This window comes from Excalfactoria chinensis, chromosome 10 (genome assembly GCF_039878825.1).
Source record: "Excalfactoria chinensis isolate bCotChi1 chromosome 10, bCotChi1.hap2, whole genome shotgun sequence".
Lineage (NCBI taxonomy): Eukaryota > Metazoa > Chordata > Aves > Galliformes > Phasianidae > Excalfactoria > Excalfactoria chinensis.
The window spans coordinates 13876274-13889547 of NC_092834.1; the positions used below are offsets into that span (position 1 = coordinate 13876274).

The window sequence follows — 13274 nt, forward strand, 5'->3', positions numbered from 1 at the left end:
AGATTTCTTAGCAGCCAACTATTTTGTTTCCAACTTTACTTAGAGGAAAACAGCAGTGATTCAGGATTACTGAATGGTACCTTGAATCTATTATTCTTCACAGGGAGAGCTGTGGAAATTTCCTGTGGGTGTCATTCTTGGTTCTGATTATCCGGCATCTTTAAACTCATAGGTCAAGTAACTCCTGTGTGATATGAATTCCTTTTCTCAGCACTAACTATTCACTCCTAACAGTTCAGGTGGAATTGTAACAGGTGACATGGAGAGGTGGGGAATATCCATTTTATCAGTCCTTTACATAACTTGCAAAAATGGGAATAAAGAAACGATAGAAATACCAAATAGAGAAAATAAGTGCAATGATAATTCTTGGCAGCAGAGTAGTTAAAAACCTTTCTGCAGTTAAATTTTGTTGGAAGGAGACAGAAAAACAGACGATGAAATTCTTCTTCCCTCTCAAATATGTAATTCAAAATCAGTATGACAATTTTCTCCATTGAGCAAGATGGAATTATTTTATAATCATGCATATAAATCTAATGAGAGTCTGATGAAATAATGAATACTTACTGTATTCAGAACAACCCAAATTTTTCCAATGTGAAAGTATGGAATTATGTTAACTCTTATTTTCTCCACTTTTTCTTAATGCTGTGTTCTCTTAAGTATGATGTTGTTGATATTATAATTATTTTTGTACATTTGTTTAAGTATATGTTACATCTGTGACCATGACTGTTATTTTCTTTTTTATCTTTCTCCATTGCTTATGATTTTATGCATATTCATTTGAGTTACTGTGGTTTCATCTGCCTCTGCAAAGCAAACCTTTTCAGCAGTCACTGTTCTTTAGTATCGTGTACTTCTTGTACTTCACCTGTTTTTATAGCTTTTGTTAGCCAATGAGTGACATTCTGCTTTAGGGGAATTATCATTAACAATGAAATAAAGTTTGCACTTTATATTTAGTAGTCATTGCTGTCACAGTAAGTGTAACTATAACTGTTGGGAAGTGTTCTTCTGTTTACTGGCATTTTCTCTGACTTTTTTTTTTCCCTCCCCAGATTAAATTTGACAGTGATGGTGTCTGCGTTTGCTGTGAAATGCAGCATCAAACGTCAGGTTGCAGTAACCTTGGAGAAATGCTGAAACTGAACCCTCTGCAGGAATGTAATGTTGTGAGATTGACCCTAAAGGTGCGTTACAAGAAGAATTAGCTTTTAATTTCAATTTTGGGTAGTAAGTTTGTAGCAAGACAGAAGAGTGTGATGAAAGGAGAAGTAGCTGGTGGTGTTATCAATGATTGTGTACTAACACCTGAAAACAAACAAGGCAAAAAAATTCACAAAAAACCCTTAATCCAGTGGGAATTTAATCCTTAAATGTTTTGTGTTTCAGATTTTATGTTATGCATTCAGTGACTTTGATTTGCATACCTAACTGTTTTTGTAGATTTTACTAAACCAGAAGCTATGCTTGGTTTTGGCTAATGCTGGAAGATATGAAGGCAGACATTTTTCTGGTTGTTGCTCAAGCAAACTGGAATGGATGGTGCTGGTTGGTTTTGTTCAATGATGTGATAGACTGCAAGGAAATACTAAGTATTAGAAAAATGTATTTCAAGTTATGTTACTTCAGCAGATAATGGCAAGTGTTTTTGTGACTGTGCATGCTTATAAAAAAGGACTGCTAAGTGGTAAGGATTAGATAGAAATGTAAAATTTGGTATGCACCAAAACTAAAAATTTGTACATCATGTTTTAATGAGGGGAAAAACTGGGAGCAAAAGCCTATTGACTAGCAGGAGTCTTGTAGGTGACAAGCAAATATTTAACATTGTTGGTCAGATGTAGTATTAACTGTGATTTAGAATGCTAAATTCAGGACTCTGTTCTGTGATACTCTCTCTTTAATATGAAGGAAAGGCAGTCTTCAGTGTTTAACAGATGTGAAAATATGAACTTATCATAAAGAAAAATCTTACCAGTTGATCTTATAAAAATGTAGAGAATGTATGATTACTTGCTGTATGTATGTCTATAAAGTGAATGTCAACAGTGGAGAGAAAACTGAATCTTAGAGGATGTTGTCACCATATGGAAGTGTGTATGATCTTTATTTACTGGAAATCAGGGCAAGATTTCTAACAAATCGAGCAGTAAGAACAGGTGCACAAAATGTAATTTCTTGTAAAACATACCTCAATCACTTATACAGAGAATTTGGTAAAATATCTGCTTGCATCAGCAGAGTTGAATTAAAATCAGGAGTTCCTGTGAGTCTAAACTTAATGCAAAATTAATTATCATCAGATATTTTCAGTTAAGAGAGGATAGTAATAGTGTTTCTTAAATCTTTCATTTTTAATTCTGCATTTGTTTGCTTTGAGAGTTCTGTATTCCTGGCAAATTTAAGGATTAGTAACCTACTATCATACAACAAAGGAAGACAAACAAACAAACAAAAAAGATTACAGCATGTTCTTTAAGCAACTGACTGAGAAAAAGCTTACTTTTTAATTTCAATTAACAACTACGATGTGATTTTGGGCGAACACATTTTTTGCTAGATGATCATTTGAGCTCATTGTTTAGAGTGCCAGGGGGATGCCAAAGTTAAGGTTATAAATCTTTATGAATGGTGTTATGCAAGTTCGATTCTCCTTTTCTTTATTGAGACTGGGGGAAAATCTCATCTTTCCACTGTGTAATCTGTGCTTTTTGATGGTAGTAACTACAGGAGCTCCATTGTAAACAGAACAGTGGCACACATATCACCTGTCTGATCTTGTTCCCAGTAAGACTTTCTTGACTCTCTATCACCTGATCTGTCTGTGCAAGTTGACTTTTATTCAAGTAAAACCAGAAAAAATGCAGGAACTTAAATCTCCTGTTTGCGTACATGTGTGCAGACATATAAACAAGCATGCACAGACATAATTGAAAATCTGGTGTCATCTCTGGGTTACGCTGCTGATTATACCTCAGGCATAGTCCTGAATCTATTTCAAGACGAGATAGATATGAGTGAGATACGTTTTTTTGTTGACAGTATTACAGTTGAAGAGGCATAATATGCTGACATATAGATCTGCAACAAATGTCTGTTGGTTTGTAGGCAAATTCTGTGGAACTGAGTTGTTGTTTTTTAACTTAATTACATAGTATTATTCTACTGGATTTGATTTTACCAAAAAGCAATCACATAATATCAAATTTTAGGCTAGAACAGGCTGAAACTAGGAGCCAGCTTTTTAGTGCAGGGACTGAATTTTCCTGACAATCTTCATCTGTGGAAAGTATGTCTTCCTTCTGAACTCAGAGTATCCTGGATACTTTGAGTTACATGCAACAAAGCTTATCTTCTTGAGCTTTTGCTTTAAGAGGACTTCTAATACTTGAAGGTGAGCGTATAAACAGGTGGGGGAGCAACTGTTCGTGAGGGTGGATAGTGATAGGACAAGGGAGAATGGTCTTAAACTGAGACGGGAGGTTTATGTTAGATATTAGGAGGAAGTTTTTCACACAGAGGGTGGTGACTCACTGGAACAGGTTGCCCAGGGAGGCTGTGGATGCCCCATCCCTGCAGGCATTCAAGGCCAGGCTGGATGGGGCTCTGGACAGCCTGGTCTGGTAGTTGGCAACCCTGCATATAACAGGGGGTTGGAACTGGATGATCATTGTGGTCATTTTCTACCCGGGCCATTTTATGATTCTATGAGAGGATGAATATAGGCATTGAAGATGGAATTATTTTCTAGTGAATTATTAATATATGCGATCTGCACGTAAGAGCATAATGTTATGTGACTTTGGTTTAGACACTGTTCAGTGGGATTTTTAAATTACTTTAATGGCTTATATAGTTCAGAATCCTTGCAATGATACATGCTAAATTATGGATATATAGAAATGTTTGCTTCCTATTTTACTTAAGTGCATTTGTAGAGTGGTTTTGTGGCTATACAGGCTAAGTAAAAGCTATTTCCACCTGTATTTTCAGCACAAATAATTGTTTCAGAGCTACTGAAATTAAAAAACAACATTAAATAATAGCATTTTTCAGTTCTTCTTAGCATCTTTTTGGGATTTCTGTAACATAGGGTTCTTGCAGTTTTCCACACAAATCTTTCCTTTAGTCTCCTTTGAATCATTATTTATTTTTACTGTGTTTTCTGATGACCAAGTTTAACCATGTTTTTTTTGTTGTTGTTGTTCTGTTTTGGTTTTTTTTTCCATTTAGAACAACGTGTTTTCACCTTCATCAAAAGCCAGTTAGAACAACTGAAGTTATGATTTGACTTAAAGAGATTGTTTTAATCAAATTTACAAGTAAGAGAAGTACAGACAGTTTAATTTAATGGGTGAAAAAGCTTTATTGCTCACTATTTTCTGGTTAACATGATACTAAAAATGAAGCACCATTATTGAAGTTGATCAAGGAGAAAAGAAATCATCGTCACAGAAATTGAAGCTGGCTTTAGCCCTTGATCAGTGCAGGTGTTTAAATCCATGAGTTCAGGGCTACTGGTTACAGAGTGTCCTTTTTACACATCAGCTAGCTTATTTTACTCCTTTTATTGGTTATTGACCAAGCTCTCAGAAGTTCACTGAACTTGAGATCCTCCAGAAATACCAACCTATTTCCCCAGGAGAACAATTTTTTCAAGCAGCAAAATGGGAGTGTTTTTCAAGTTCAATAGAAACTTGCTACTTCAAAAGCGTTGCATTGGTTAGGACTCTTAAGAAGTACTGTTTTTTGTGCTATGTAACTTTGTTTTTGGTTGTGTGTAAGTAACTCAGTTCACAAAAAAGAATACTCTTAAATCTTGTAAATAAATCTGGAGAGAGAAAATTGGAGACAAAATGCTTTGATCTGTATTTTGGTACCTTCTACAGCAAAATAGGTTTAAATGCATGATCTCAATTCTTTGTAAGCAACACAGGTGGATAACTTTCCATAATAGTTGAGGGAAAACAAGTACTTTGTCATAATAGTGCTTCATCTGTGTGATATGTGTGGGTTTTTTTAATGCTAAATTCCCTGGTTTGATAACAATGAATGTAATTGAAAGTACAGTTCATCACTATGATTAGAAGAGGCAAGGGAGTGATTGAATATTTAGCAAAGTTTATATTTGAGTTGTTGTGAAGCTGTGCAGAGGTTTTAGATATTTTGATTTGCCTGGTTTCTATTCTATGCTTTGTGGGTATGTGAAAGAACATGGCAAACCTTTACAAAGCAATGCTTTGTGCTGGGTAATTGGAATACCAAAGTTTCAGGCAAACATTCTCTTTTAGAATATGATGTATTATGCATTTGTTGAATTAAGTGTGTATTGTTAAGGTAGAATACTATCCAAAAGGTTAACTCATCTTACTGGTTTTGAGTATTGGGTTTGCTCTTGCTGTTGTATTTGGAGTTATTTTATATACAGTAGCAAAGTTGTTTGGGCATTTACCTTACTGACCAACTTGGTATTCGGATTGTTGTCTGTCATGTGGTATTTCCCTTCCAGGCCTAAAATTACCTTGACATTTTATTCTAAATGCTGAATACATGTATTATTACATGCACTGCAGCCTGTTTGCAGCTGTGATTGATTAATAATTCTTCTGGAAGTCATCCAGAAGTTATTAGAGAGAAATTCAGTTATAACTTCACTTTCTAAGATGTGAAAATACTTATTCATTGCAGCACATTGGTAGCATTCTAGTTTTATTTTGTGTTAACTGTGATAGGATGAACAAATCACATTATAAAGGAGAAAAATACAGAAGGGGGAATACACTTTCCATGAGTGTTCTTTGATGATAAAGGACTCCATTCCTCCACTTTTCCCATTATTAATGTGGAGTTCATTTCATTGTTATATTTTTTTTCATTTTGAATTCTATCTTATGCAAGAGATTTTCTTTGCTTCTGTCAGGTAATTGTGTGTGTTAGCATCTGTTCTGGACTGCTTTGTTAAATAATCATTTCTACAGTTTAGTTATCAAAGTGATAAATCAATCACCAATTTTTTTCCCTGTTCCAGTTTAATACTACATGACCGCACTGTCATCCAGCAGTTAGATGGAAAACGAAGAAAATTAGTTGTCAAAATAAACTGTTTTTTCAGTATTTTACTGTGCATTCTTTTTCTTACGATATTCATACTAAATTATATTGCAAAATAATATTTTTGGACTACCATATATTCAAAAGTATATAAAGTTCAGTTTTTAAATCATACTCAGATGTTGTAATGCAACTCCTTTGTAAAGTTGCTCCATAGGCTTGACACAGTCTCAGATTTAGAGAAGTGTTTTTGTGTAGTCATTTACCTGAAATACAGTGTACTTGAAAATGTAGGCTTTATCTTCCTTAGAGTGCAGCAAGAAGTAGGCGACTTGTAGCACTGCTGGCTGTAACTTGTTTTTGTTTTGTATTTTTGCATTTTACTCTAATGATTACCTACTGGTAATCTTCATCTTGATAATATTTTGAGAGGCAATCACTTCTGCCAGTTTATCTTCCCTTGCCTTCAGTCACTCGCTAATCACAAAAAATCCATGCGCTTTTCTCAGCAGTCACTTGTAAACTGGCTATGAGGAAAAGGGTGGAGATATGGTAACAGAGTCTCAAGGTTTAATGTGCCTTAACTTGGTTAAAGAGAAGGGGAAAAGGGTCAACAACCTCTGAGGCACTGAGGTTTCTTAACTGCTTTTTTCTGTGATCAGAGCTCACTGCCATGAAGTGGTTAAGATCCCTCAGCTCTTGAGCATACAGCTGGGGGTATCCAGAGGCCTATGAAAGACATAAGATATCTGATTCCTATTGCTGTGAATACCTCTCTTAAAAGCCCCAAAATACCATTAAACAGGCGTATCTAACAAATCATTTGCTGTGAGTCACTGCTGATTCAGTTTTTCGCTTAGACCTGGACAGCTTTAATGTGAAAATAGGTTGTTCCATTCCCTTCCAGTAGTGAATGTGAGGTAACTTGACTCACATGTTGCACTGAGGTAACAGAAAACTCTCCTGCTCCACTGGTACTAAATGAAACAAAGAAGGTCTTGACACAAGATTCTAATGAATTATGTTATTTTCAGTGTGAAAACATCTAAAAATACGTCTTAATAGCAAAATATAATGTCAGGACTTGTGCAGCCTTTTGTGAAAATACGATGGGTACCTGTTTTTGGATGTCTCACAGGTCACTAGCTCTCTTTTCAACAGATAGGAGTAAATTTACTATAGATTATTATGTAGAGCATACAAGAAAATATATTCTTAAGTTAACTCCTGGTGTATTTCCTGTAAATTTAAGAGTTTCAGGAGGTTTATGAGATAGCAACATTGTTATTTTCTTCCTTTAGTGTGTGGAAATGTAGTCAGCAATGTAGTCTGTAAATCATACTTACTTGCAGAGAATCATAGCTGAGGCAGCTTGCATTCATCAGCTAAGGTCTACAAGCAATTAAAAAAGAAAAGTTAAAAAAGTTAAAGAAAAGTAAACATTTTGGATGTTGAAACAGAAAGTAACATTTTCAAAAAAAGGCATCAGTGATCATTTTACAGAGTCATGGTTAAGGATGTGAAAAGAATGGTGCTGCAGAATATTAAGCTGTCACTTTGCTGGAGAGTTCTACTTGTCGTGTGATTGGGCTCTATATAATAGACCTTTCAGTTTGTGTAGTCAGCAGTGCCTGCTTGTGTACCTGAGAGCACCAGAAAACCTAACATGATTGATTCTGATGTGTGTAAGCTTTCCCTGTAGCTATGCTGCATAGAAACACACGAAGATTTTGTAGTTATGGCATTAGTAAAACAATACTGATAATGATTAAATTTTGGAGCAGAGTAAATTCCTTATTACAAGCAGCTTGGAAAAATCAAATTTTCTACAAACCAGCAACACGTTCCATAACACATTCTAGTCTAGCAAGTAGACATAAATCCAAAGGGGGAAGTATTTCAGCATAAGCAGTACTAATGCATGAAAACAAGAGCAAGGGTATGAGGAATCCCCCTTCTGTTTCCATTCAGTCTTCCCAAACATAAACAGTTCTGTGATATATTGCTACATAATAGATCTGACAGAGCTCCAACTCTGTTTCATGCCAAAATTCTAAATGAAGTTAAATAAATATGCAATGTCAAAATGGCATTTTTGGCTGAAATACTTCTACTAGCTCGATTAATAGACTTGACTTCTTTCAGATTGGAGGAATAGTCAACTTTATCTCAAGCTAAGGTTTGAAAGATTTGTTTCTTTTGGGGTGTAAGATGGAACTAAAATGATCTGTTTTACTATGGTATTTTTAATTTACATCTGGTTCTATTCAGGTAGTTTTTAGATATTTTGTAGAAGAAAATGCAACAAAGGAAGAGAATGCAAACACAGATTTAGCTTTGGAAAGATAATTGATAAATATTTAAGAACATCGACTGGATTAGTTCAGTGCCTTAGTAGGTGATAAATAGGCTAGCTGACTCTCTTTTTAAGTTATAATGTTCCTAAAGTGGATTTTATTTCAGTTGATGCCCTGAGTTCTATCACTGGCAGAATGAAATTCTGAAGGTAAACCACATTTTGTCTCAGAGGTAGTACAGGCAAATTTTCTGAGATAGAACTTTGATTTAATTTGTAAAAAATATCTGATAACTTTTTGTTTATTTCATTTATGTCGTGCACCTTCCCAAATATCTCAGTGATTCCTCTGCAATTCAAAGGTTTTTCATTAGTGTATTTCTTAAGAATTCTATCAATAGAAGATAAAGACAATCAGACACATATAGCTGTTCGACCTGAACAGCATCCCACCTTTTCGTAGGCAGACTCTGCTTCACAATTGGTTGATATATGTGAGAATGCTGTACCCAATGCCACATAAAATCTTGGCTTGAGAGATAGTTTGATAAAGTTCTGTTCTTGAATTTGGCAGTTACTCAAGTTTGCTGCCATTTTGCATGTCTAGAAACAATGTTGCTTGTAATGTTACCTGTCTGAGAAATGCTGACATGGGATGACTTTTGTAAGCAGCTAATCCCATTGTTTTCAACTTCTGTTCCACATACAGCCATGGTTTGGTCTGACTCATCTCATACAGCCCTGGACTTTTTGGTGCAGTAAGACTTTGATTACTCCAGGGTCTTTGTACAGCTGGAAAATTACATTATACTCTGCTTTGACTCTGAAAATCTTCAGCTGAGATGTTGTACAAGACCATAAACTTGTGCAAAAAGCATAGTTTCCTTCTGAGTCAGTTTTGAACTCTCAGGAGTGTAATAGTACATTTATTTCAAGATTTAGAGGGTTGTAACCATTTTAAAGAGGGAAAATTTAGATGAGATGTTAGGATTATTATATTTATTCAGAAGGTGGGGATGTCATGGTTTTGTGCTGTCAATACCCTCTGTTACACTTCCACATACCCTCTGTTACACTTCCACATACCCTCTGTTACACTTTCTTATACCACCAAAACAGTTCATACCGCACATGATGTCATGATGTAGAATATTGACAGCACAAAACCATGACAGGGGAGGCACTGGAACAGACTGCATGGAGAAGCTGTGGATGCTCCATTCGTGGAGACATTCAAGGCCAGGTTGGTTGGGATCCTGGACAGCTGATCTAATAATTAGCAACCAGCCCATGGCAGGGAGGGGTTGGAACTGGGTGAACCTGAAAGTCTCTTCCAACTCAAACCAGTCTTATGACATATGTGGCTGTGACTGTCATGTAAGAGAAGTGTAGCAAGTGTGGGATAATTGTTATGATTAGGAAATCCCAATAGAAAATGGGATAAACTCCAAGTAGAAATAAATGAAAAGTTTTTAGTGTACACTTTACTTTCTGACTGGAAAAGGTGTAGTTTAAAATCTTTTACTGGGAAGTATTTCAATTGCACAGGCAAGCATAGAACTGCATTAGCACAGGAATAGTATTAAAGCAGTAAAACTAACAAAAGCTCAGTTTTTTCCTTAAAACATATGGATGATAGCATGAAAAAGATTTGAGACTGCACAAATATCCTTTGCAGAACCACGGTGTGAGTGGAAAGTGTTTGTTAGAAGAGAAGGAAAATGCTATGAGCAGATACATAGTTAATTGAATGATTCTTTTGGTAATTATTAAGGTGTTCTAAATACAGAACACTGCAGCTTTTTTTGGAAATCAGTATTAAATTCAGCTTTTGAGATTTACATGGGGACCTAGTTGAGAAAAACAGCTGGCCATAAAGAGCTCACAGTGCCATTCAACTCCTGTGGGTATTAATCTGAACTGATCCAGGTCTGCTTCCAGCCAATTCTGACAGCTGCTTCTATTGTTAAAGGGAAATGTGTCTTTACTAGAGAGTTAAGGTGTGGCAAGGAAATCATATACATAAACTGCAACAGAATAATTTCATGTTGTAAATTATACCTATCAGAGCATTAATTATTACACCAACATGCAGAAGAATCAGATTATGCCTGTATAAAGGAGCAAAAATACCTAGAAAAACTCTGGATGACAATCAAATTGGTTTAACTGCTATAAAACGGAAGAACAAAGAATCATATTTCACGCCATACACATTCATGCTTTGTATTCTCTGATCAGTGTGGATACTGTAGAAGTCAATAAAAAACCCGTCACTAATAGATACAGGTTTCCTACTCCGGTAATTGTCTGTGGGCAGGTGCTGCAGAGAATTAGGCTGGTCTCTGTTGTGGTTACTGCCTTTCTAGAGACATTTCCTGAAGGAAATCTTAACTGTCATTGTGTTACAGCTTGGATCTGCCTGAGCATCAACATTATCTTTCTGGGTAGTATGTTTGGCCACAAAGAGTTATGGATTTTGAAAGCTTGTTACTTGCCCACTTGCTATTACAATTGAATAAATGAGTGTCTTGTGAGTGACCTCATTATCTGTTCAACAGGGCATAGGGAGGAAATTTCCTGAAAATGCTCAACTGACAAAAGACTAAATAATGTTTGTTTGGGGGTTGGGTTGGGTTAGAGAGTGAGGTGAAAGTTACTGGAAGATTTGTGGTTTGATTCCTGTTTGAACTGAAACAGGTTTTAGAATTGTTTTTTAAATTAATTACCTGTCTTTAGATTGTGGAATTCTCTAGTGTTTGTCTTCTGTTACAGGAACAGAGCAGTAGTAGCATTTGAAGCGATGCTACTTTGAGGCTGGCCAATTATTGTTTTCCACAAACGATTTTCAGATTTGCTAGTCTAATATCTAATATCAGCATTGTGTATATAATACTTTAATTTACAAATGTGTGGTCTGATATCTTATATTTAATAGCAATAATAACCAAATGGATGCAAAATGAAATACCAAAATATTTGCTTTTTTATAGTTTCACTCCCATGTTTTTCTGAAGTTGCAGGCATTTATTATCAAGTTCATCTAGTGAATTTCAGTTTAGCTTACAGTCTGTGTTATTATTTTATTTAAGGGGTAATTGTACAGATTCACTTCTGTTTTTTGTGTTTGCTACCGCCTATATGCTTGTACTACAAGGTTCAGCCTCGTTAGCATCTACAACAGTGTTTGACTCATTTTCATGTTTCTGATGAACTTTACTACTGGACTTAATGGGCTTTACATGGACTTGCATTAGCATGCACTCTTTCAAAAATCTTAAATAGTGGTAAGTGAGAGTGAGGTTTTCATTGTGGCATTTCTCCAATTTAAATACATATATATCAATTTATATGTGGTTTTTCTTCTGCCCTTATCTAGTAGCAGGAAGAGGAGTATAGTAGTTCATCAGGAAGGGATCTGGGATTATATGGATAAAGGATAAATCAACAATATACAGTTGCAAAAATCCTCAGTCATCACTGCACTGTTTAGTATTCTGCTTTTGAGGAGAAATGTGGGCCAGCTGAAGGGTGAACCAAATGAAAGTGATCAAAGGCCTAGGAAACTGATCTCTGTCTAGGATTTCAGGAAATTGGGTTAATGTCAGAAAAAAAAAAGGATTTAAGACTTTAAGCATGATGATGGAGTTTAAGTATGTAATAGTCTGTTCTTAATAGCTGTGGAAGAAGAAGAGAAATGATTGTAAACAATTGGATGGAGAATATTCTGATGGGAAAGATAGTTAAATGTTGATATTTAGGAACAGGAGTACTGTGAGGGTCTTAAGGATGCTATGGAACCTAATTTACAACTTTGCAGAACATATTATTTGGTATAAAAGATATTCAGTTACACGTTTGGGTTAGCTAAAAATTGGGTTCCAAGTGCCAGTAGTTTACAAGTTAGATTCTGCAGTATGGATTTATGCAGAGTGCTTTTGCTCTGTATTTGCTATGTATTACAGTTTGATTGTTTTTCACCTCAAATGGCTATTCTTCTACTGGCTATTCTGAATACTGACTGAGCTTGTGATTGTCACAGGTACAGCAGGTAGGCAGTTGCTGAAGAAGGATTTTAATGGTTTTTGTAATGTTATCAGCATGATGAGAGTTCCTGCCCTTTACCTGCAAGGAAAATAAACAAAAATACAGCGATTGAAAGAAATGGATGCTTATGTTTTTGTTTTCGTGGGTTTTCGTCTGTTTGTTGTTTTTGATTTGTTTTTAATTATACCTTTTCTCTAAATATATTTCAGTTTCAATTAAAATATTTCTTTATTCTGCTTAATTAACATAAATGTTTGTAGTTGAAAACATAGTTTTTAAAGAGACGTTGTGGTCGTGTGCACTTATACTTCTCACATACAGTCAGTGCTTTTCTTCCATACTCTAAAATGTACTTGTTTCTTTCTGATCTGTTTCAGATGCACATAATATCGAATACAGAATGAAATTCACTATTTCATATTAATTTTTCCATTTAGTAATTTTACCACATAACCCTGATTAGTGTTTCTTCATGTGTGGCTTTTTTTAACCAGAAATGTGCTTGCTACCATTTTACTAGTGATATCTGTGTGAAAGCAACAGTTTATCCTTTGCAAGGAAACTGGAAAACTTGAAGTATTTCTGAGGAAATTTCTAATACTGAATGTGTTTTGTTAAGTGGGGAAGAGAAGACTGTAGAATCATTTGTGTTGTAAAGGACCCACAAGATCATTGAGTGTGACTATCACATAACACTAGCAAGTCCACCACTAAACTATGTTCCTAAAGATGTTTCTGTGAGTGTGTCCTTTGGTGACTGATTTGAAGCAAGTATTCCATGTTGATAGAATTCTACACAGCTAATTGAGACTGTATGAATTTGCTAGCAAGTGGCAGTGTTTATTATCAAATTACTAAAAATATTTCCTGT

General features: G+C 35.3%; 1 protein-coding gene across 4 annotated transcripts in view; it reads left to right on the plus strand.

Moving 5' to 3' along the window:
* ENTREP2 (endosomal transmembrane epsin interactor 2) overlaps window positions 1–13274 on the plus strand; it is a 98178-nt gene that overhangs the window by 60767 nt on the left and 24137 nt on the right. For all 4 annotated transcript variants that reach the window (XM_072345917.1, XM_072345921.1, XM_072345918.1 and 1 more), the window contains exon 4: window positions 1065–1196. In XM_072345917.1, the coding sequence (XP_072202018.1) occupies window positions 1065–1196 (132 nt within the window). The remainder of the gene's footprint in view (window positions 1–1064; window positions 1197–13274) is intronic.